The sequence below is a fragment of the Euwallacea fornicatus genome, chromosome 9 (genome assembly GCF_040115645.1).
Source record: "Euwallacea fornicatus isolate EFF26 chromosome 9, ASM4011564v1, whole genome shotgun sequence".
In the NCBI taxonomy this organism is placed as follows: domain Eukaryota; kingdom Metazoa; phylum Arthropoda; class Insecta; order Coleoptera; family Curculionidae; genus Euwallacea; species Euwallacea fornicatus.
The window spans coordinates 4,552,655-4,575,975 of NC_089549.1; the positions used below are offsets into that span (position 1 = coordinate 4,552,655).

The 23,321-nt window shown below is 36.9% G+C and overlaps 1 protein-coding gene across 6 annotated transcripts in view; it reads right to left on the minus strand.

Moving 5' to 3' along the window:
• The window catches only part of Mp (Multiplexin), a 269,908-nt gene extending 249,385 nt beyond the window's left edge, over positions 1-20,523 (minus strand). For all 6 annotated transcript variants that reach the window (XM_066286068.1, XM_066286067.1, XM_066286064.1 and 3 more), the window contains exon 1: positions 20,372-20,523. In XM_066286068.1, the coding sequence (XP_066142165.1) occupies positions 20,372-20,388 (17 nt within the window). In that variant the 5' untranslated portion in view covers positions 20,389-20,523. The remainder of the gene's footprint in view (positions 1-20,371) is intronic.
• Between the last annotated feature and the right edge of the window lie 2,798 nt (positions 20,524-23,321).

Below are 23,321 nucleotides of genomic sequence, written 5' to 3' on the forward strand. Positions count from 1 at the left end.
ATTTCCACCAATTTTTCTAGCACAGAGTAAATAAATTCTTATTATTGTTTATTTCGGTACGTGTGGAACTTCCATTAGAATTATTTTTGACAAATAGACTTTTTATGTAAGAGCGTGGCCGAAATTTGTCCAATAAATTGTGAAACACCCTTTATACGGTGTATTTCATGATCGATACAACAAAAGAACAAATGGAGCAAAAATGTTTGAATTTTTGAATGATTGTAGATTGAGTCTTGCTTGTTGCAAAACCATGGTATGCAAAGAATGAGTTTATTCCGTGTTATACAGGGTGTTTTATAAACCAATTTGTAACAATCATCGCCAATAAAGTGCCTGTATTTTTCACGATACATTCGAAATATTTTTCTCGATTTCTTCATTCGAAAATATTCGACTGAAAAAAGTTATTTAGAATGCAATTTTAGATCTATGCATCCAATTTGAGAAATGAAAAAGTATTTTTTGAAAAAAAAAATTAATTGGAGGAAACTAAGTTACTCGAAATGAATCAATCAAGTGGCCCCCTCGATCCCCAGACCTTACAACGTTAGACTTTTTCTATGGAGTTGATTCAAACAATCGGTTTATGCTGAACCACTTTCTAATGATGCAATATTGCATCAACGAATTACAAATGCTGTGAACTCCTTAACGTTGGAACATATTCAAAAAAGTTTTAAGGAATTCAGACGAAGTGGGTGATGGGGCTCTATGGGTGGCGGTTACATGGAATACGAATCGTAAATAACTATTGCAAAACGTTAAACCTACTGGTAATTAGTTTCTTTATAAGACTAATGTGTTAAATTTGATATCTATTATTTATTATAATATTTAAGCGGTGTTGTATGATTCGAAGTAACAATTTATTTTTAAAAAAACTTTTATTTTCCTAATACTTGGTAAGTAGATGCAAGATTGTGTTCCAAATAACTCTTTTTCGTGGAACTTTTTCACATCTTGAAAACTAAAAACGCCCTATTGGTGATCATTTTTACAAGTTTGTTTACAAAACGCCCTGTATGACACGGAATCAACTCATTTTTCGTATACCACAATTTTACAACAAACAGGACTCAACCCCTAACGCCGGTCGAAAATTCAAACATTTTTGGTCAATTTGTCGTCTGGTCACATTTTTCCAGGGCCACACTGTATATGTATTAAACATTTCCTTAACATATCGTCGATTATTTAAATCACATTCGCCGATGTGAACGTTTCGATATGTGAACCGCACTCGGTTTGAATTAGTTCACATTATCGAGCGTCCGTTGCATGAGAAATGAAAATATTAAACGGGCAAAGGAGCGCGTAAAAGTACGAGCACGAGATCATTCTCATATTCCTGTGCATTATTGAATGATTTGCATGTTCTTATAACAGATCAAACTCCTGAAAACTAATCTAAACCTTGCTAATAGAAGTGTCATTAGTTGGTTCAGTTTAGAGCTTCTATGTGGCAAAACATAATCCACAATTTTCATCTCGAACGGAGGCAACAGTGACCGGATTCGAGTTTAAATATTAAAATGCAATTTTCTTGGAACCGGATCCCTGAATTTGCATAACGAGAATTTAAAATTATTGTTCCAAAATTCCAGCCACTTAACCACGAGGAGCATCCAAATGATATTATTTTACTACACAATAACTGACTTCGTAAATAGCCATTCCGTGATTGTTTTCAAAAATACGCATAATGTTTATTTAAAATTGCAATAAAAATAAATGTTAATCCGATCAAGACGACGTTGCTAAATGACGAAACGCTTCAGGATTAGCTCACGATACTATTTTTAAAGTTGGGGAAGTTTTTATCGTCCCCAATCACGTTTGTTGCATTAGTATTGTATTTGATCCGTATTTCTATTAGAGGGAATCCCTAAAAGCCCGCTTTAAATGGGGGCGTTTTTCGATCTATGGAGTCTAATCGCATCCAAATCTACTGGGGCTGCAATGTGGTACCGATTTTATCTTCGCAAAAGGCTTTTTAATGGCTGCCTAATCTCGTAAATGCATCTTGTTGGTCATTCATCGACTCCTAATAACTTTGAAAGTATCAGCTTCCAAAATTAATTTTCTAGATGTTACGGTGCACGTCGACCTTCGGATTTTTTCTGCACTTCTAGAATGAATGGTCTGGAGCGATTTAGTCGCACCTTAAAAATTAAATAAAAAGTAATAAAACGGAATTGTTTTCGAGCCGGAATTGGATCGGACTGGATGGACAGCGCGGAGCGTTCCTGACCTTTTTCGATTTTTTTTTTTTTTTTTTTTTGTTAATTGTTGGTCAGCCAAATTAGTTCTCGACGGAACTCAAAATGACGGAAACGACAATCAAAAACGTTCCGGACACAGTTTAACATAAATTTTTAAGTTAAATTAGGCCTAATACCCTCGCAACCTCGTTCATTCCGATGTTGTTTTAATTTACGTAACAGTTTGCAATTTCCCTCTGTGCGTACCAATAGACTACCGAGCTGAAAAATAATTTACATCCAAATTTAGTCATTTTTGTGCATTTTCAATTCATTTGGGGTCGCGAGTTTAACAAGCCATAGCGATCCACAATTTCGTTTGATCATATTTCACGCCGAGCCGTTTTAACCCGATTTACTTGAGTTTCGTTTTATATTGCACCGCGAGATTAATGCAATTTTTGGTGTTGTACATGTCGATTTTCACTTTATATTGCAGAGAGACTAATATCACTAATATTAGAGAGAGACTGTAAAACTCTAACATATTGTTAATGGTTTATTTTGTCGTAGCGCATTATGAAATAATGCGGATGCTTAACACATTTTGTTGTCGAACAATCAGTGAAATGCAAATCCGGCCTCCAACTCGAAAATTACAGTGTTGCGGCAACTCACTGATAATCCGCAAAGTTTAATTCTATTTTAATGCATTAAACTAGAAGTTTCATAAGACGCAAATGCGCTTTGCGTATGGATTCAAGCTCTCAAAATGCGATTCGAAACGACGTGTGTTGCGATGGATTAATGTTGCCGCAGTCGCAATAATTTCCAGAACGATTTTCGCAGGACCTCGCGCTTTTCCAAGGCAGAATTTACGTCAAAAAGTCGCCGAATAACATACTGCAGCACCGGCCAATGCGCTAATGGACAAAACCAGAAAAACTTTTGAAATTTTCGGAAATAAGTTTAATCCGACCCTGTGAAATATTCATATACGAGGTGACTCATCCGGCCCGTGTATTAAAAGTTTACTGGGATCTAAAAGCAATACGAGTTTGAGAGTTTTGAGTTTTTTTTTAGTTTCCTGTCATTTCCGGTTTAACCGCAAACAGCTGTCAACATGCTTATTTCAAATAGCACCCCCAGTATATCATTTAACTTTTGGATACTTCGCAATATTTTAGGTACATTTTCTGTGGAATAACCTATAATTAGCCCTTACCGCTTTTGAGATATTCAACCTTCAAGTAAAAACGTACCTTCGTAATGACCAATTCTAAAATTGCACACCTCCGCAGTTATTAAAGACATAATCTTCATGTTTTGCAGAATATCAACACAAAGCCCTAAGGTTACACTTTTGCTTTTTATATGGTTCAGTTCAAAGAGGGTGTCCAAAATTCAGCCCTTAACATTCGCATTTTCGAGGTTATTGCAGTCTATTTTTTTTTTAAATGGGACACCCTATAAGTTTAAGCAGTTTCAAGTAGAGACTGTAACTCTATGAAACTGTGTTAGGGTCACCTATACCTATTCCAAACCATTTTCGAAATAATTAAACTTCATGTGAAATTGGAGGTACATATTCATTCTGGCAAACTCTTTGAATACATGAAACTGAAACTCCCAAATCCTTTTCTGCAGATGTTGAACTTCATGGGGATACGTGAAGATACCTCAATGTCTTTATTAATTACGCGAGAAGAGAAAATTTACCAGCAAAAACACCATTGATTTCTCAAAAAAAAATTAAAAAGCTCAGGTTGCTGTGGCCCAAAAGTATTTACATTGCGATCTAGTGTTTTGGAAAAGAGTCTCGGTTAGTGACGAGACCCAAATAAATCTTTCTGGATCTGATGGGATAGCATGAGTCGAACGTCCAGTTGGTAAATGGTATGACCCCCAGTATACTTTGCCCCCAATAATGCATGGCGGAGGTTCTGTTCTTCTATGAGGATGCTCGTCGTCTTACAAAACGGGTCCAATTTACTTCATTGAAGAAAACGTGGACAATGCTCGTGTACATAAACATTTTGGAACGACAATCTGCCGGTTACTTAGATATTCCAGCATGACAACGATCCAAAACGTGAAGCAACAACCGTTACCAATTGGCTCAAGGATTCGAGAATCGTTGTTTTGGATGGGCCAGTGCAAAGTCCAGACTCAAATCCAATTGACAATTTGTGGAGTGATTTAAAAGTGCAAATTAGGAAAAAAAATATCGCAAATAGAGAAAATTTAAAACAGTTCGTTCGAAACTTGCAGAGAAGTATGAATGTGTCCAAAATAAATGCTCTTTTTCAATTCATGTCCAGAAACTGTTTAGAAGTTAAGAACAAAGAGTATGCTCTGCATTATTAACTCGGTTGATTTGGTTTTATCACGACTGCAGTTTATTTTTAGTTTTTCCAGAGTTTCTTTAGTTTTGCCCAACTACTTTTTTTTATAGAATAACTCACTGTTTTCTTTCTAATACATTTTACATATATATTTGTAATATATGTCAGCATATTTCTCCTCTCGGCTTGTGTATACTGCCCGACATAGAAAAGGGAACACCTCGTAAAAATGGTTTTATTTAAATAATTTTTGATATGCACGTTTCTTGCGCTAAAACAAATGCTCCATTAAAAAATTTAACAAATTTAATTGTTATAAACCAAAAAAAAAAATAATATGTCGGTCCCGCGCGGTCTTATTCATTTTTGTAAACGTTTAGGCATCGATCTAATGAGGAGGACCTCATTCTAGGCTCACTGGACAGCACGACATGGCGCTGCTAGGGTTTGTTGGGAGATGGGGTAAATTACGCACACCCTTCTACCTATAATATCCCATACATGTTCAATCGGTGAGAGATCTGGAGATGGAAGTGGCCAAAGTAGCAAATTGATTGCATTTTGTTGAAACAAGTCTATAGTCATTCTAGCCGCATGTGGTCGTGTATTGTCTTGCTGGAAAACTGGATTAACAAAAGTGTCCAGATAAGGCACCAGATGAGGCTCCAGGACTTCTTGGGTGCATGGCCGGACCGTCCTTCTACCTCTAAAGAAGTGAAGGTGATATGCTATCATATGCAGTAGCATCCCAAACCATTATCCCAACAGTTTGATGGATATGCTTCTAAATTTTAAACTGAGGATCCCGTCTTTCACCCCACCCACTTCGTACTCGTGCCCGACCATTATTCATACCCAAACAGAATCTGGATTCGTCACTAAGCCCGATATTATCCCATTCCAGATTCTAATTCTCTGCACCACTGCAGTCGATTTTGACGATTTTTTCGTGTTCCCATATACAAACGTGCATACCAAAAATGATTTAAACGAAACCACTTTTATGAGGTGTTTACTTTTCTACGTCACGCAGTATATATTATCATACATCAAACTAACTCAGTTCAACGGAAGTGTTCAAAGACAGGAATATCGAAAGTTTCCTTAGGTTTGTCCATTAGTGTACACCTCGAGACTTATCCAGAATTACCACAATTTAAGCCTGAATTGAACTAATTGATAGTGGTGGTTCCTGAATCAACCGTTTTATCAGTCGCAAATGTGCTCATCCTTATCATTATCCTTTCATGGCGGGCAAATTCAATGGGACATCATGTTAAACCATCGCTCACCGATTTTGACACACCGTAGTTGTCCTGTCCATGGTGACATAATGAAGTAACCACATGACGTCACTCCCAGAACCATTGACCCGGAAAATGAAGCCTCACTACGAATGGCCGCGACACTGCTGTAAATAAAATTGGATGTATCCTGTATAATCTGATTAGTGGTAATTTACATGCGCTATCCGATTTCATCAGGGGGATATTTTAACGCGACAATATCGTCAGCAATATCTATATAATATAAAGTTTCTTTGATAGTTTATTTATCGCCCCAACGTGACCTATGTAAAGAATGAACCACCTGAAAAGAGTTTCTTGCAGGACCGAGATGTCGTTTGTCTCGAGTAGATCGGATTAAGTGGCCTGTCTCGGTAGGGTGATAAAGTGTTCCGATCGAGATATGGTAATCACGTACTGGGAAACTTTCTTTGTTAAGTTCTTGATAAGTTCAGGGGCTATTCATATGGAGACCATTAATTACCTAATTAATGGATTTAACTTTTATTCGCTCATGTTCAGGGTAGTTCAGGTCAGGCACTATTCGTGTACAATGTGCAGATTAATTATAATTATATAGGGTGTTCCGGAATAATGGTCAAATCTTTTAACAAGGCGTTCCACTTGTCACTTCAGTGAGGGGTCTCCGTGTAGAATTTTTCAATTTGGGTCCTTTCTATCGTTACATTCGGGACTCGAAATGGCGCAGAATAATCGGTTTTTTCTTTCTTCTTAAAAACGGCAACACTCAGAAATTTCAATTTTGGTACTTACTATCGGCCAGTTCAGCGCCATTTTGCGGTGGTGTCTATTCTTTCAGTCACGTTTCCAGGGGGGCGTGACTCAGCAACCCCTAATTTTATTTCTTTCGGATTTTTTTTTTAAATATCGCACACACATCATTTTAAAACTTTTATCCCTCTTTTCACTTTTTATACCACCAACAATTTGCATAGAAAAATGGAAAATTGTTTCTCTTACCTTATTAAGCATACCTTCGTCACCAGTTACTGGCAAACGCAGTAGACGATGGTTATGTTGGTGTTTTTCTGTTGTTCTATTGCGAAAAAAGCCGCCCTTAAGTCTACTATTATAAAATATTTGCAAACAACTGATTTCGCGATACGAATATTAGTGGGTAAATTGATACGAATGGATGCGGCAAGATTGGCTACAGCTATGAGAATAGGCACGGAAGTCCAGCATTCTGAAGGTTGGCGATGTTTTGGTACTGGTTCGATCTTGCGGACTTAGCTTTACATAACAAAGCTCTAATTTGTTCATCAGTAAAGAAAAGATGCCTAAGAGCGTAAGAAAAACTAATTTTATTTTTTTTCCACGCAAAATTTCGGTTGTGTGAAAAAATGACAAGAGTGAAAAGTGAAAAATGTTTTTAAATTATATGTAGTATTAAAAAAACGGTTTTGTTGAAATGGGCTATTGCAGGAAAAAGTTTTGGAAGACATTAAATTGGGGGTTGCTGATTCGCGCCCTCCCGAAGTATGAGTTGAAGAATAGACACCACCACGAAATAGCGTTCGACTAACTGATAATGTGCACTAAAATCGAACTTTCTAAGTGTAAACGCTTCCAAGAAAAAAAAAACATTATTTTCCGCCATTTTGAGACTTGAATATCTCAGCAGGGCAGACCCAAATTGAATAATTTCATTCGGAGATCTCCCCTAAAATGGCTAGTGAAATATATTGTTAAATGATTTGACCATCAATCCGGAACACACTGTGTAATGGACAATTATTACAGGGTGTTAATTAAGTACATGTACTTAATTCAAGGAATGAATATTTAACTGATTTTACCACAAAAAGTTTCTCTTAATGTAGGTCCACAACGTCTTAATTTAACAACTAGAGGGAGTCGAAATTTCATAAAATTATTATTTTTTTAATATCTTCGGTCAGAGATGTGGTAATCGGACAAAATTGTAAATCTACAGAAAATAATATACAGGGCGTTTCCAAAGTTGAAGTTATCCTCTCACCAACGAAGAGGGCTTCACAAAATAAGATTTTTTCCTTTGGCGCTTTTTCGAAATATCAACATCAATGGAAATACAAGGCGTCAAAGTTTTATTTAAAAAACTAAAGTGTATTAATGATTGCCCAATGACTTGAGATAATTAAGCAACACTTCGTAGGTCTTAGTGATAGTAAAATTGCATTACAACTATCACTTCGATGATTTTTACCTAAAAACAATTTTAAAAAAATTTTGAGTTTTGGCAAAATTTCTAAATAATAACTGAACTTACTTTTAAACAATACGAAAATCAAAATCTACATTTCTTAATACAATAATAATTGTTATATTTAGAAAAATCAGTGGCGTACCATCTTTTTTTTTCATAAAGATTAAACAACTTTTTTGTGTGTGCGGCACCGATAAATCCAAAAATAATTTTATTTATTAAACAATTTCTCTCCCACGTAGCTATTGGCACGTACAAAATTTTATTTAATTATCTCAGGTAGTTTGGCAATTATTTAAAAAAAATTAAATTATTAATAAATTATTAATAGATTTTTACATATAGCGTGAGTTGCATATCGGATCTTTTTAAGCAAAGAAAAACCCAGTCCATACTTTTCCACGATCAAGTACCTGGTGACGTATGTGATTCATATTCAAAGATATCCATTAGCAAGTATTAAACGTTGGTGAATAATATGAGCAACAATTTATTTCTCGTATTTTCTAATTTACGTAAAGCTTTGAAATTGGATCGCAAAACAATAGTTTTATTTGGACCCCCGGTATTCTGAGAATAGAATCAATCGACACGTGTATGTGTGTCGGTTCATTATATTTTCAATGAAGTGATATATTCTTCGATAAAAACAAAACAGCTATTAATATTAAAATTGCTGGATCACATCGATGTTTCTGTTCTTGGAAAGCATGGAAAGCACTTTACCACAAAATATAACTAACACTGCGGTTATCATTACCATTGCCGATGAAGGCTAAATCTCAATTTACAGTAATTGAACATAACGTTGTATTATTTACGTTTATGACTTGCCTTATAGTAACGGCAATAATCGTAACAGCCGTCATAAAAATCGGCCTTATGCTATAAATACAATTTCAGGGCCCAGTGATGAAAAAATGTTTGCTTTAATACATTTTACGACTTCTTGGCAATAATAATATGCTGTTGACTAAGACATGCGTCAACCGGTTAACTTTCCATGCAGAACGTGATTTAAGGATGGTCCCTGAATGACATACTAAAGTTAATTTGCAGGCATATGGAATTCTCTGTAAAATGGCTACCTAATAATGGCAAATATACAGGATGGTCCGAGAAAGGAGGAAAATAAACACAGCAAATTCCAATCCCATTTGTCATGTACAGGATGTTGAATTTAAAATTAAATTTTCGTTTTTTTTTCCTCTGGAAAAATTTTGAGAATTTGCTTCGCAAGGTACTTCTCAGTTGTTTGCTCAATCCTATAGAATGATGTTTCCTGGAGTCAGGCAGGTGAAACCACATTTTTTTTGTGGTACTTCAATTGCCATCTATTTATCCATATCGTAGCCGCCTGCCCAATTTGGAAACTATTTGTTATATAATATCGGAACACCCTGTATATACATGATTCTTCATTGAGATGCCTTACTAGTTACGGTGTGGGTTGCTTGTGGAAAAAAAATGCGACAGTTCAGTGTGTCTCTACAAGGCTTTTCTGTTATATCAAACTCATCAAAAACCAGCACAGGATCTAACAGGAATGTGGCGCAATTCCGTTAACGAAAAAATAATTTCTCCACATTAGTTCAATTATTTTTAGACCAATAAAACACCGCGTGTTTCGTACTGTCGTTGATTTTCGATCATTTAAGAGCCACTTTTACATTTTGGAAATTCTAGATAATTTGAATAACGTCTTTAGCTACGTCATAATTTCACAATTTTATGGCTCATCTCATAACGGTAATCAATTTAACGTTAAAAATAATATATCAAACGTGAAAATTTAGATAGCAAAACCGGAAGCCCTGAATTGCCTGTGCGTTGCTTCACTATTTCTTAATACTTTGGAACCGACATTAACGTTATCTTGATCTTCATTCAAATTGATTAAGGCTTCAATAAGTTTGTGACCAACTGACACATATAGTTCCTATAAAATATTCTCCTAATACATATCATCGAATTGGATAGAAATGGTAAAACAGACATTGTACAAGGTCAGCTATTATACAGGGTGTTTCGAAACATGTGTCGGAAGATGGAAGGTGTGATCCTTTGGCTCGTTATAAGAAAAAATGTTCCTATTAACATGGGTCTGAAAACGCAGTTTTCGAGATACAGGATGTTAAAAAAATAGTTTTTTCTTCAGTTTTTTGAGGATATCTCAAGAATTGTTAAAGATACAGATTTCAGGTTCTGCACACCTCTTACCAGTAATATTAGCCACGTTTCGAGCGCTACTTCAATTGTTTCCATACGCCAGAGGCGGAAATTTTAGGGTTTCGTAAGATTTTTTTGCCCCAAATTTATACGCCACTCAGAAAATTAGCATTTTAGAATAACAAAAATTGTCGGAAATGGCCTCCTCCTCTGGTAATGCAAACCTCCAACGAAGACTTAGCGATTGACGTAACCGTTCGAAAATACCCGGAGTGTTGCGGATCGTATTGCAAGATACGATAATACGATTCCTCAGTTCTTTAACAGCCTTAGCTGGTGTAGTGTAAACTAAACTTTTTGAGATGCGAAGACCAAGGAAACCAAGCCGATTAATGTGATTCCAAAACGCTAATTTTCTCAGTGGCGTCTAAATTAGGAGCAAAAAATCTCACGTAACCCCAAAATCCCCGCTTCTGGCATATGGAAACAAACTGAAGTAGCGCTTAAAACGTAACTAATATTAATGATAATAAGTGTATGTCGGAGATTTATTAGTCTTTAAGTGATAAAGTGTAACATTACGAGCTGATAATATGACGAAGGGCAGGCTGACAGAGCCACCATAAGGAAAAGCATTGTCGAACGAGGTCGCTACCACCAAGGACGAAATCGAGAGCCATGTGTGCGAACCTTCGTGGAAAACAGGGACTAGCAGGTACCTTATCCCTCGGAATTGGAGGACTCGCGAGATCTGGAAAACCAGAAACTAAATAGGAACAGGCAGATTAGATTGGAAAGTGACGAGAAGCGCTCGTGTGGTAGCGAATTCGTTGGTTTTGCCCTTTTTCTATTCTTGCCATTAAAAGTGAACTAAATACTTTATATCATCATGGAAAACCTTCCTATTGATGATCCGACATGTACAAAAGGTGTATCTCAAACGATTCCTGAGACATTTTCAAAAAACTCAAAAAAGTACTGTTTTTTGACACTCTCTCTCTCTCTCGAAAACGATGCGTGTTTTCTGACCCATGATAATAAGAATTTTTTTTATTACAAGCCAAAGAATAACACCCTTCATTTTTCGACACACGTTTTGAAATCCCCTGTATATGGCCTCCTCGGTTACCTGACTTATTAAAAAAATCTAAAAGATGGAGAGTAAAACATTTCTATTCTTAACTCAATTCTCATAAGAAAGTCTTGTATTCAAAAAAAGTTGTCGAAAACACAATGTTTTTGCACTAACAACATTTATTTAAATGAAACATATAAAGCATTTCACATTCGACCGTCACCATTGGCATCTCGAAAACCAGAAGAGATGCGAAGAAACTGCGTAACTTAGCGCTTGACCATATGCCGTTTTCAAAATTTTCATTTTCCGAGTGCTTGCGAGGTTATCCGGAAAAGACTCAAAATCGAGGATTCGATTTGTTTTTTAGCGTTATTTGACAAAACCACAAGCACACTTTCATTGTTTCTTTTTCTAAGCTGCACGATTACCTTTTTAGATTTGCCACCCGACTCTATTTCTATCGAAAAGTTCATTGTGGCGCCCGTAAGAAAAAATAAAATTGATGATGGTAACCCAAAAGACGAAACGTCGGATGGCGAATCCAAAAATGTCATCGTGTAACAGAGAAAAGTGGCAGCGAAAGTTTGTTGTGGTTTTGAATTACTTTGACATACAAAGCGTAAAAAAATAAAAACCAAATTTTCAATGTTTAGTTGTTTTCGTATGTAATTTTGCCCCCATTTAAACTTCTTCGCGTCTCTTCTAATGTCCCAGATTCCAGTGGCGAGGGTCGCATTTGAAATTTTTCCATTTCTAGTTCTCCTTCCTCCCCCTTTCTTAATTTTTTATATCTAATTTCTCAATATCATGCCTAAATTTTGTATATGTTGCCATAAGCAAGTGATAAATTGCTCAAGGGCAGTAAAATGTAACTAGGTAGGATCTTGACTATAATTCATACTTTCTCCCGAGATGTTTCAGGTATAAAGACTTAAATCTCTTTCTAATTTATTGTTTGTGTACTTATAGCAGTTAAAAAGTTTGTTTAGTGCATTCGGTGTCAAAGATACGTGTTAACTATAGGGAACATATTGAAGTTTAAATGACTCCGTTAGGCAAATAGTGTGATTTTCGAACGGGTCCGTGCAGTTATGCTCATAACAAGAAGAGATTTTGCAGTTTCCGATAAATGCCAGCACGATCTTAGATATCTACGTGTGAAATTCAAGTCCTCTAATGGTATACGAAAACCGTAAAATTTAATTATGTAAATTATGCATCAATACTAATAAAAACTAACGAAGTTTAATAAATAAACGGTACAAGAGATAAGTTAAAAACGGCTTAGAGAAACTACCGCTCGTACACGGTTTATGGCGTGTTAAAAGTTTTATCGCCCCCCCAGGGGCTGCCAATGCGCTTCTGATAGTAACCACACCCATAAAATACCTACAATTTTATAAAGAAACTTAAAATTATGACTTAAACCCCACTTGATGGAAAAATTACCATAGAAAAACCACACTAAAAACGAATGGAAAACTTTCCACCATGTGTATCACACGGAAGCGGGTTAATGGCACTAAAGATCAACATTGTATTTTTGAGTTCAAGTGCTCGTGTCCGCTGACTTGTGTTACATTAGCGTATGTTCATTAACAGTTCTGAAAATATAACTCAACATTGTTTGGTTGCTGATTTCTACGAGTCAGTGATTAATAGGTCTGAGGAAATATTTAATAAATAAACGTGAGTTATGCGGTAGCAGGGAAATCCTATCCATGGGAAGGTGACAGGGTCAAATCGGGGTTTAATCGACAGCAACCGGACAGAACCGGACAGTGACAGTTGCCGAACTTGACACACGCATAGGTGAAGTTAGAAAACTACCAAACGTCAAATTTTACATTTTGTGTAGTTCAGGTTAGAAGTATCGTTCCTGCCTAGACATTTGATAGATTCCTAACCGCATTCATGCGTCAAATTCGGTCGATGTCACTGTCAGTTATTTATCCACGGGCACAGTAACAGTTGGCAGAATTAAAGAAGCGGGACCGTAAAATTAAATGACTGGAAAACGAACTCTAGAAGAAGACAATCGGGGCGAAAGGTGCTTCTAAGAAACACAATGGATTAAAAATCGATCTTGAACCCATAAAAAGAAGCTATAAATGCCCCGCATGGCAATCACCAAGAGTAATCACAATCCTTTAAGCTTCATTGCGAGTTACCCCAGAACCCCCAAAGTAATGTCCGCATCTATATCCAATTATAATGTGAATCTTTCATGAATGGTATTTTAGTAATCGATTTCAATCACGTTTCGATATCATTGAAAGAAACAAAACAACTCCTTTTCTCATAGTAGGGTATATTAAACCCCACACATCAGATAATCATCACTCCAAAGGCAAAATGCAACAAAGGGTCTCGCATACTAAAGCTTCCACTGCACTTTCATCAATCACGACGAGCTTTGTGCGAGCGCGCGCCCTGTCCAAACATCGAAATTGTTGGTTTTACTGAACGTGTGCCGCATTTTAGTTCGAGATTCTTGCCTTTATTACATTTAAGTTACACAAACATGCTCCCGAGTTTATCGACCACTGAATACATTAGCTTTAGGGAGAAATGAAATTCAAATAAAGGTTCATTTGCTTTTTTCCAACGTTCTAATACTCCCATGTTGCCTTGGAATGGTACTGTTTATGATTTTCTCCACGAGCGAAAACGTATAATTAAGGAAAAACACAGATTCTAATTTGGACGAATTTCAAGAATATCACCTGCAGTCGAAAGGGGGCGGTCGCGCAGAAATTACCTTCATACTCCAATAGATGCCACCGCAAGGGACATCTGCTGAACTGTCACGCAACATCTTACGCATCCGACGAAACAAATTAGATAAAACTGTCATGTGGTCATGTTTATGGTGGAAATTGTTAATGTAACTGATAGCTACACGTTTACTCAATTAGAAGCGGCAATTACCAATCTTTCACTGCGGTTTTCCGGATCACATATTTTATTGCGATATTTAGAGTTCGTAGTTTGTTTTCGGACTAGACCTGTGTTTTCATTTCTGCTGCATTTGATGTGTTTACTGTGTAAACAACGCGACTACACAATGTCGCCCATCCGTCCGCGCACTATATGTTGATGTAAACAGTAGTTGTACTCCCAATGAGTTGCATACGGTGCTTTCTTTGGAAACATTTTCCCAAGCGGAAACTAAATACACAAAGAGAAAAACAAAGGGTAACATTCCCATAGCTGATGGGGAATAAAAATATCTTGAAAAATATCCTGATAGGTCTAGACGGACGGAGTGTTTAGGCACACCCACTAGCAGCTCAGTTTTTGGCCACAGCCATTTCCTCAGCTATCTATAGTTCTTAAGTGCTGTACGTGTGGCATTTGACTGGGATAATGGCCATTACCGAATCGCTTGCGCTATTCTATTAATAATTCATACTATCAAGCTCTTTTAACTTCTGAGTGATTTTTATTGCTGCTTCTAAAGTCAAATAAACGTTGAGCCTGCATAAATAACACCATTTATACATATATATATATATATATATATATATATAAATAATATATATAAGTAATAAATATAAAAAATGTATAATTATGGAAAATCCTTACTTACTGAAATGCTGCGTGCGAAAACTTTAGATTTTCCATTTCGTCCATTTGCCGATTTGATTTTATATAACTCCTTCAGTTTCTGACACATCAAGATGAAATTTCGTACCGTTCAGAATCCACATGTCTACGACTCACCGGTTTTTATCATCATCTACAGTGGCACTTTTCCGGGGGGTCCGAATCTTCGTCACGATATTTTTGATTTTCTCACCCTCTCTGTGATTTCATTGGATAACCCCATTTTTGCATTAATTTGTTATCGATCTGGAAATTCAAATGGGAACACGTGAAGCATGCGCACTGCTAATGAGAAAATCTCGTTTGTTTCTGAATAATTTTGTAAAAAACTGAAAAATCGTGCCGGATGCAGAAACAATGCAGAAAAGTGGAAAGTTTTATAAAATATACAGAGTCTTCAAGCTTCAACAAGCTGGACTGTCAATAGCGTGCGACGAAGGTAATATTGGGTGTAAAACCTGAGCGCAGAAGTTACACCCTGTAGACTTAGCAACAAATGGTGAACCATAGTTTAAAGAGTGCTGTACATACGAAATTTCAACTTGATATCTCAGAAACTTGAGGAGTTCCACATCAAAATTTTAAAAAATACCTCAAACTTTAACACCATGTATATCGACAACGATGATTTTAAAAATATAATTCATACAGAAAATAGTATTATGTTCAATTGAAGATATCTCTGTTTAAATTTGGCTCTTTGCTTCGGAACACCCTGTACATTAACTACAAACAGCTACCACCTGAATTTCAAATTTCGCAATCTTTGAATCAGCTGCACGAATCTGATTCAGAAATTGGTCAGTTAGGAATATTTGGACCAAGACCCTGTTGGAACAAAATCAGCGTATCCTGGCATACAAGGAGTCTCTAATGTTATGGGATACTATTGTTATTTCTTAGACGGTGAGAGCTACGACGTCGGTTAAACTAGAGAAAGTGTGTCAAACTTGGAGCTTAGTGAATATTCGAAAACAATGTTGCCCTCTTTTTCTTATTTTCCGAGATATTGGGCAAATATTGAAAATTGGCAAAATTTCATTTTCATAATAATTCGAAAACTAAAGATTAAAAAAATATTTTATACAAAAGTTTTACTCTTTTTTAGGCTCTCGACGAGTGTGATTTTCCAAATTTTTTACTTTGCTTAATTTCCGAGATAACGACCCCAACTTAGTTTTTTTTATATGAATTTAGATAAATTTTGGCACATTTTGAAAGTGCCCGTTAGGGGCTTCTGAAGCATGTATCACATGATAGCATTTTCCGGCGTTTTGGTTAAAAAGAGACTATTGTCAGAAATTTTTGTTTATAAATGTGAACCGAATTTTATTACAAATATGAACATTAAGGAGTAAAGAACAAACTTAAAATATAAAAATAATAAAACATTCGGAAAATATTACTGTTTAAAATTTCGTTTACATTTATAATGAAATTTTGATGATGGTTTCTTTTAAACCGAAATGCGGGAAAATGTTATGTAATATATCGTTGAAAAATCCGCAATGGGCACTCTCAAAATATGTCAAAATTTATCTTAGTCCATATTAAAAAAAAAAGCAAAGTTGGGATCGTTATCTCGAAAACTAGGGCAACTATAAAATTTAGAAAATCGTGCACTTTAAGAAACCAAACAGTGTCAAACTTTTATGTGAAACTTTTTTTTGAAAAATCGACTTTTGATTTGTCATAAAAACAAAATTTTGACATTTTTTCAGATTTTTCCCAATATCTAGGAAAATGAGAAAACGTTGGCAACACCGCTTTCGGATATTAACTAAGCCCCAAGTTTGGTACATTTTTTCTAATTTAGCCGACCACGGAGCTCTCACCGTCTAACAACCAATGGTATACCATGGCATTTGGGACATCCTGTATAGAGCTTATCAACGCTGACGTGACAGTAGTGACGCCGGAGCCGCGCACAAAGAAGCAGGAACTAACTTGTGAAACGATTTCAATCTCGCTGGGGACCTCTACGACCTACCTCTATGATTTATCTCATCGAAATTCTCTCAGCACACCTTACCATCCCACACTTCTTGCTCCCACAGAATCCTACAATCCCCGAAAGTTGCGCAAACCAAAATAGAATGAGCCTGTTAACAACCAACAAATATTAAGCCACAGCTTACCGCTGATTTAGATAAGAGCTGATGGTAACACAACGAAGAACCTCGTTTTCCATGCATCATGAATAATTATGTTTTATCAGCCAGAGAGACGTTGGGCGAATGATAATGGATGATGTTTTAATAGAGAAGATTAATAGGACGGCAATTAGGTAAATGAGGGTACATTATTATGTTATTAAAAGATTTCGAGCTGGACTTAATAACGGATAGGAGTTAGTAATGGATGGACGCCAGACCAGGAGACTACTGCCAGTGACTTTCACGTTATGTATTATTATGCCAAATGACCGATGAGATTTCAGATTTACCATTTCGTGTCTGAGACTTTGCTAGATTAGAGTAATGGTTTAATAATCAAAAATAGATGGTAAGACGTTGCCACTATCAAGGAGTTTTCTCTGTTCCCGCTCATAAACTAGTCCAAACGACTTAAGGACCACTTTTAAGTGTGCGTACCTTTTGGTACCTACTTAAGCAGGTTCCGTATACGTCCATTTACTGGTACCTTCTCAATATCAAAGTTGTGAAGAGTCAAGAATGATCATTTTTCGTTCGCATGTTAAAATATCGAAGGTAACACTTAGTTTGTCTCGCATTGTGCATTGCAGTGCTTTTTTTGCAATTCGCGTCGAATTTTGACGCCACGGCAAAGTCCATTGCCCGAAGGGCACTTTCGAATCGAGACGAAGTGGTCAGGGGAGTTCGTTTGTTTGAAGAAGGTGACTCCGTGCACCCGAGCAATGGCCGAAGACTTCAAAGAAGCCTTTCGGTCATTTCAAGTCTTCTTAGCCGACATGGGTAATTTAGTCACCAGAAGACCCGATCCTCCTTGAGAGAGGATAACAGCACGTCGCGCAGATCGCAATTTGGTAAAATCAGCAATCCAACATAAAGCAAGAAATATTGCTGATTTTCATTTAGACGCTACGAGAAATACCCATCCACACTGTAAGAAACAGACTTCACGGCGTTAACATATATGATCCAGGATCGGAGCCGTGCCGCCCCAGTTAACACGTACAGTTGCGAAGGCTGCGAAGCCCCACAAACCCCCTCAATCACGCCAGGGACCAATGAGGGCACGTTTTCTTAACAGATGAGCCAGGACATCGACTTAGCCGCAACGATGCACGTATTCGAGCATGGAAACGTAGTGGTGAGCCATATTTACCGTTAAATGTGAGAGAAACTGCCCATCTCGGAAGGGGCTCCATTATAGTCTGGGGAGAAATTTCTTTAACAAGCCGTACCACTTTGCATAGTTTTCGAGGTGGAATTGTGAATAGTCGTCGGTACTTAGGGGGCACTGACGAACCTTACGTCTTCTCATTTGCAACAGAAGGCGGTCCAAAGTTTGTTCTCCAACTAGATAATGTGAGACTTCAAACCGTCCGATTAGTAACCCAATAACTTCAGGAGCAAAATATCGAAGTTTTGGAGCGGCCAGCAAATTCTTCAGACTTGAACTCCTTAGAACATCTTTGGGATGTTCTTCAGAGAAGGTTGAGAGACCGTCGCGCTGCCGAAAATTTAGATGACCTGGCAGAAATGCTTCAGGAAGAACGCAACGACGTTCCAAAAAAATGATAGAAGACCTAATCAACTCTATGCCTAGACAATGCCGAGAAATCCGACTAGCTCGAGGCAGGGACACCCATTATTAATTTTCTTTGTTTATTGCGTTTGTTAAGTTCAATTCAACAATGCAATTTGGTAAAAAATTAAATACTTGCAGTAATGTTTTAATATCTTTATCATTTCCTGTACAATTTTTAACTAACCTGAACTAACCTGAACTAAATGTTGTGTTTAAGCCTGATTATCCTCTAAATAACTCAAAATTTTCTAAAAAAACAATGTAAAATTGATTTCATGATCATTTATTGAAGTACTTCTTGATTCGTTTCGACTAGTTTATGATCATCGTTCGTTCCACATTACCTTTCGCATCACTCTCGCTTCAGGAACATAGAGGCTTTTACAACCTCTATATTAGCGGAAACAGGGGTGTGAATGTAAAATCAGTACTTCTATGTTAGTCTAAAGATTGTACGGCTCAATCCACCATACTTTGGGACTTCGAATGGCGTCTGCAACTCACCCTCAAATTCAACTGTACATACAAGTTATCATAGACTTCATTACATCTAAAGTGGGCATTATCAAAGAAGCTCCAACAAGGATTCCCAACACAGTGGGTCAAATCGTAAAGTTCTTGTTGGGCCTTTAGAAATTTGCCTCACGCTGTGCAACACCGTCCGTTTCATATTGGGAGCGGCAACTCGATAAAGCTATAAATGATTCTTTTTGATAAATGATTATTTTGACACGATTTTAAATTTTATATCCGTGTTAACAGAGTTTTTCTTGTATCTTTGACAGAACGATCTGAACATTAAATGAGTTTTGGGGATGTGTTAATCAAATGCCTTTGCAAAAGGCTTTATCGACGATATTACATAATCGAGTGAGGTTTCTGTGTAAGAAGCTTTCTTTGTCTCTTAGATTGAGCGATAAAGATGGTCCCTTCAATCAATTCTTAAACCATTTAATAATTAGTCCAAGCACGTTCTCCCTGCAAAGGAATAAACTGCTAAATGGGTATTAATGTGATCCTATATCTTGTAAACCGAACAGGGTCTTCCAAGTCTATTTATGTGGGGCCATAGAGTACATCGAGACGATTAATTCGAGCTATTTTTGGAGGCAACGCGTGTTCTTGATGTATTGACGTTTAAAGTGGTAAAACTGCAAAAAGTGGGTATCTCCTCTCTTTAGTAAATTTTTAGAAAAATATCGAAATTTTTCAGGCGTCCCACTTCGGTTTAATAGACTAATAAATTGGTAGCGTATGCTTTTGCTCCCTAGGAAGAAAAGTATTTCCAACTCAAATCGCAGTGGTCTGACTTTAATATTTTTTTCTTAATTAAATTTTTTTTTCACTCTCTAGCCGGCAAGAACGTCGATTGTCGCTCAATTATCAAGAAGTACAACAAAGCCACTTTTAGTTCCTAGGTAGGAAAAGTACCCCTTTGCAGCCTGGCAAGTAAAACTGACACTTAGCAGCGTGTCTGCATTCATTGTTTTGTCGATCGCAGGAAGGATCGTCTTGCACACTCGATCCTTCAAAAAATCATTTAGAGCTCGCCTCGCTTTTGTTACAGTCCAAACTCCGCTCTGCTAAAAAATTTCATCGTTCTCATATAAGTGAGAAGAGTTTGAGGGTTCAACGAACTTCGCACCCTCTGAAGGAGTTCGTCCACCCTTTGGGATCAATTTCGCCGGCCGGCTGCGGACACCTGTAAAGCGTTAAGGGCAAGGGCAAAAGCTCACCTGAGGGAAAGCACCATGTTGCCGCCCTCGACCCCGGAGTTCCTGAGTGTATCCTAATTGTCATGCGCACTCACTCACTTGCGATCATTCCGGACACGAAAAGCACGTGACACCGGCTTCACGCTGCAACCGATCACAGATTCTCCCACAGAGCGCGATACAGAACTGATTTCAATAGCGCGCTCCCAGACTGCACTCGGAAGTCTTCGGTAACAAAAGAGCTTCTCCTTCGGGAGGGGATTTCTTTTGATTTAACACTCATTTTCGATTTTTTCCAATATCCGATCCTGCTGACAGCACTCAGTCACGTCCTATAGAGTGGCGAGGAACCTACCCCCTCCAGGGACGTGATTAATGGAGATTGAGAGGATGAAGATTTACTTGTGCCTTGTTTGTCGAGCATCGCCTGACAATTTAAAGTACCTGCATATTATCTTTGCCATTTTTTGCACGTGCTGTAGACAAACCCCGAAAAAAAAAGGTAAATTTAAATCCAGACATATACAGGGTGTTTCGGTTTAACTTTCGCATAACTTTAATTGCGTACTGAACGTCCGAAACTAATGTCTGTTTGCTGTGTAAACATACGTCCAAGAAAGCTTTCGTTGGCAGAGGACAGGGGGGTCAAATTTAACTTGAAAAATGAAAAGTATAAAATGCTTTAAAGAGGCCTTAACGAAATTTTAGAGGTGTTCACGACTATTAACGACGCGCATGTTCGACTGGGAAAAATATTTTTCAGCCTTTCCAGTGGTGTGCCTGCCTCCATGTTAGGAGATATGCGGCATTAATTCCTGAAAATAGAAATGATTCATGAATTCGTCGGTCAGTTCTGAGGAAACAGTCTCTCTTGAGGTTTTTCCGCCCGACCCACCGTTTCCAAGTAAAAAAGTTTTAATAATTTTGTTGCACATCCTAAATTAACAACTAGAACTTAATTTTACCAACAGTTCACGGGAACTTTTAAGAGAAACGGGAAACGATCCACCACTTTTTTTAAGAGCAGAGATAAATCTTGGATATTTTACGTCAAAAGTTATCATTTATCAATTTTTATAGCTATTAAATTAACATTAATATGTAAGCAAACTAAAAGTGCTGTAACATGATTTTAACTCTTTTAGTTGGAAGTCGTGGGCCTTTGAAAAAATCTCAATGGAGGCTACTATATTTCCCCAGAATTAAACGAAAAATTCAAGAACTATTTTCATTTTTAAATAAGCCAGTAGCGTATCACTTTTTCTAAAAAAATATCGCCTTGCGTGAAGATAAGGGCACCACTGGAAAAACTAAAAAATATTTTTTTTGTGGCAAAACATGCGTCGTTAATAGCCTTTAACACATCGAAACTTTCATTAACGAATCCCTTGCCCTTTTCGAGGAAATTTTATTCTTTCCATTTTTCAAATTAAATACGAACCTCCAGTATTTGCGAAAGAAAGTCTTGTTGGGCGTTGGTTTACATAGCAAACGAACGTTAGCTCTGCACGATCAATGCGGCATCAAAGTTGTGTAGGTTTAAAACTAAAACACCTTGTACAGTTTTTCACATATTGAGGAACGCATTGTATGTGAGAGTTAAAGTAATTCCAGCATGGAAAGCGGTGTAAACGGGACAAATCAGTGACGTGACGAATCGATTACACGACCAGATTTAAAGGTTGGATTAATTTTACTGGGTGTTAGGGGATTTGGGTTCTAAAATGAAACGGGTGGTAGGTCATCGAAAAATAAGTCCAGTCAAACAGTAGGTGTTCTATTTGCACTACGAATTCCATTATCAGAGTGCCCAACTTAAAAAAAAAATTATTTCATCATTATTTGTTTATTATTATTTTTATTATAATTATTTTCAATTATTATTATTCTTTTACAGCATCGCTTTATCCACCAGTGCGGCTCAGTTGATTAAAAAATTAAAGCGCACCATTATTTAATGCAACAGAGTTGATAATATATTAGAAAACAATCCAGATATGTGTAGTTAAGGTATACTTTATTTAACGAAATGAATAATATCTTTCATTGAACTATGAGCCCCATCTAATCATTTTAAAAGGGACGAATATATATATTTTTGTTAGTGTCAACTTAAAATAATCCGCAATTCCATTCCTTTTTGTGTATGATTCTTTAATCTCAAATAGTGTTAGGGAAAAAATCTGATTTTTTCAAAACAATAGTGCTACCGCATCTATTTTACCTCGCCATAAAAATTCATTTGTTACCTCCGGCACTGACCGCGAATCGAGCCGCTGTAGGTTTCTTCTCGAATGCAGAAATCGCCCTTCGATCTTCATTTTTCGCTTGAACCTCGGATGTCTTGATACTGCTTTGAAGCTGTATAGATCCGCAATTGTTTATAAATAACATGGCGGTTCAAAATGGCGAAATAATCAATAAACAAAAGTGTATTTATCAGTGAAATACGACGATTTAGGTAAGGACGTGTCACATCGTTTTAAATGAAATCGAATTGACTTCGAGAGTACTTGCTAACATACAGAGTGACATATTAAAAAAAAAAAGCAGTTTCACCAGGTATATCTAACAGCATAAGAATGAATTTTGTTCCACTTTTTAGCACGAAATTAACCTAAAAATGAACTAATATACAGGGTGTTCCATTTAATATATCGGAGTTGCTAGTACTTCCTTATACCGGCCGCCGAGCGTATTGACCCCCTATTTTATTAAAGAGGAACTATTCAGGATTTTAATTACTTCCAAGGCTTTTGTCCATTATGCAGGTTTTTCCACAGGATTTACTTACGATGGCCTGCAAAACGAATTTCCTTTTACCGTATAGAAGATAAAAGTACGAAAGAACCAACGTGAACGGCAGTTAATCGGTCAGCAATTCTCGTGCAACTTCAACTTCTAAAGGTCACAACACGACTATCTTCATAGAACTAAAACCATAAACCTTGGCGATATGCCTCCGATCATC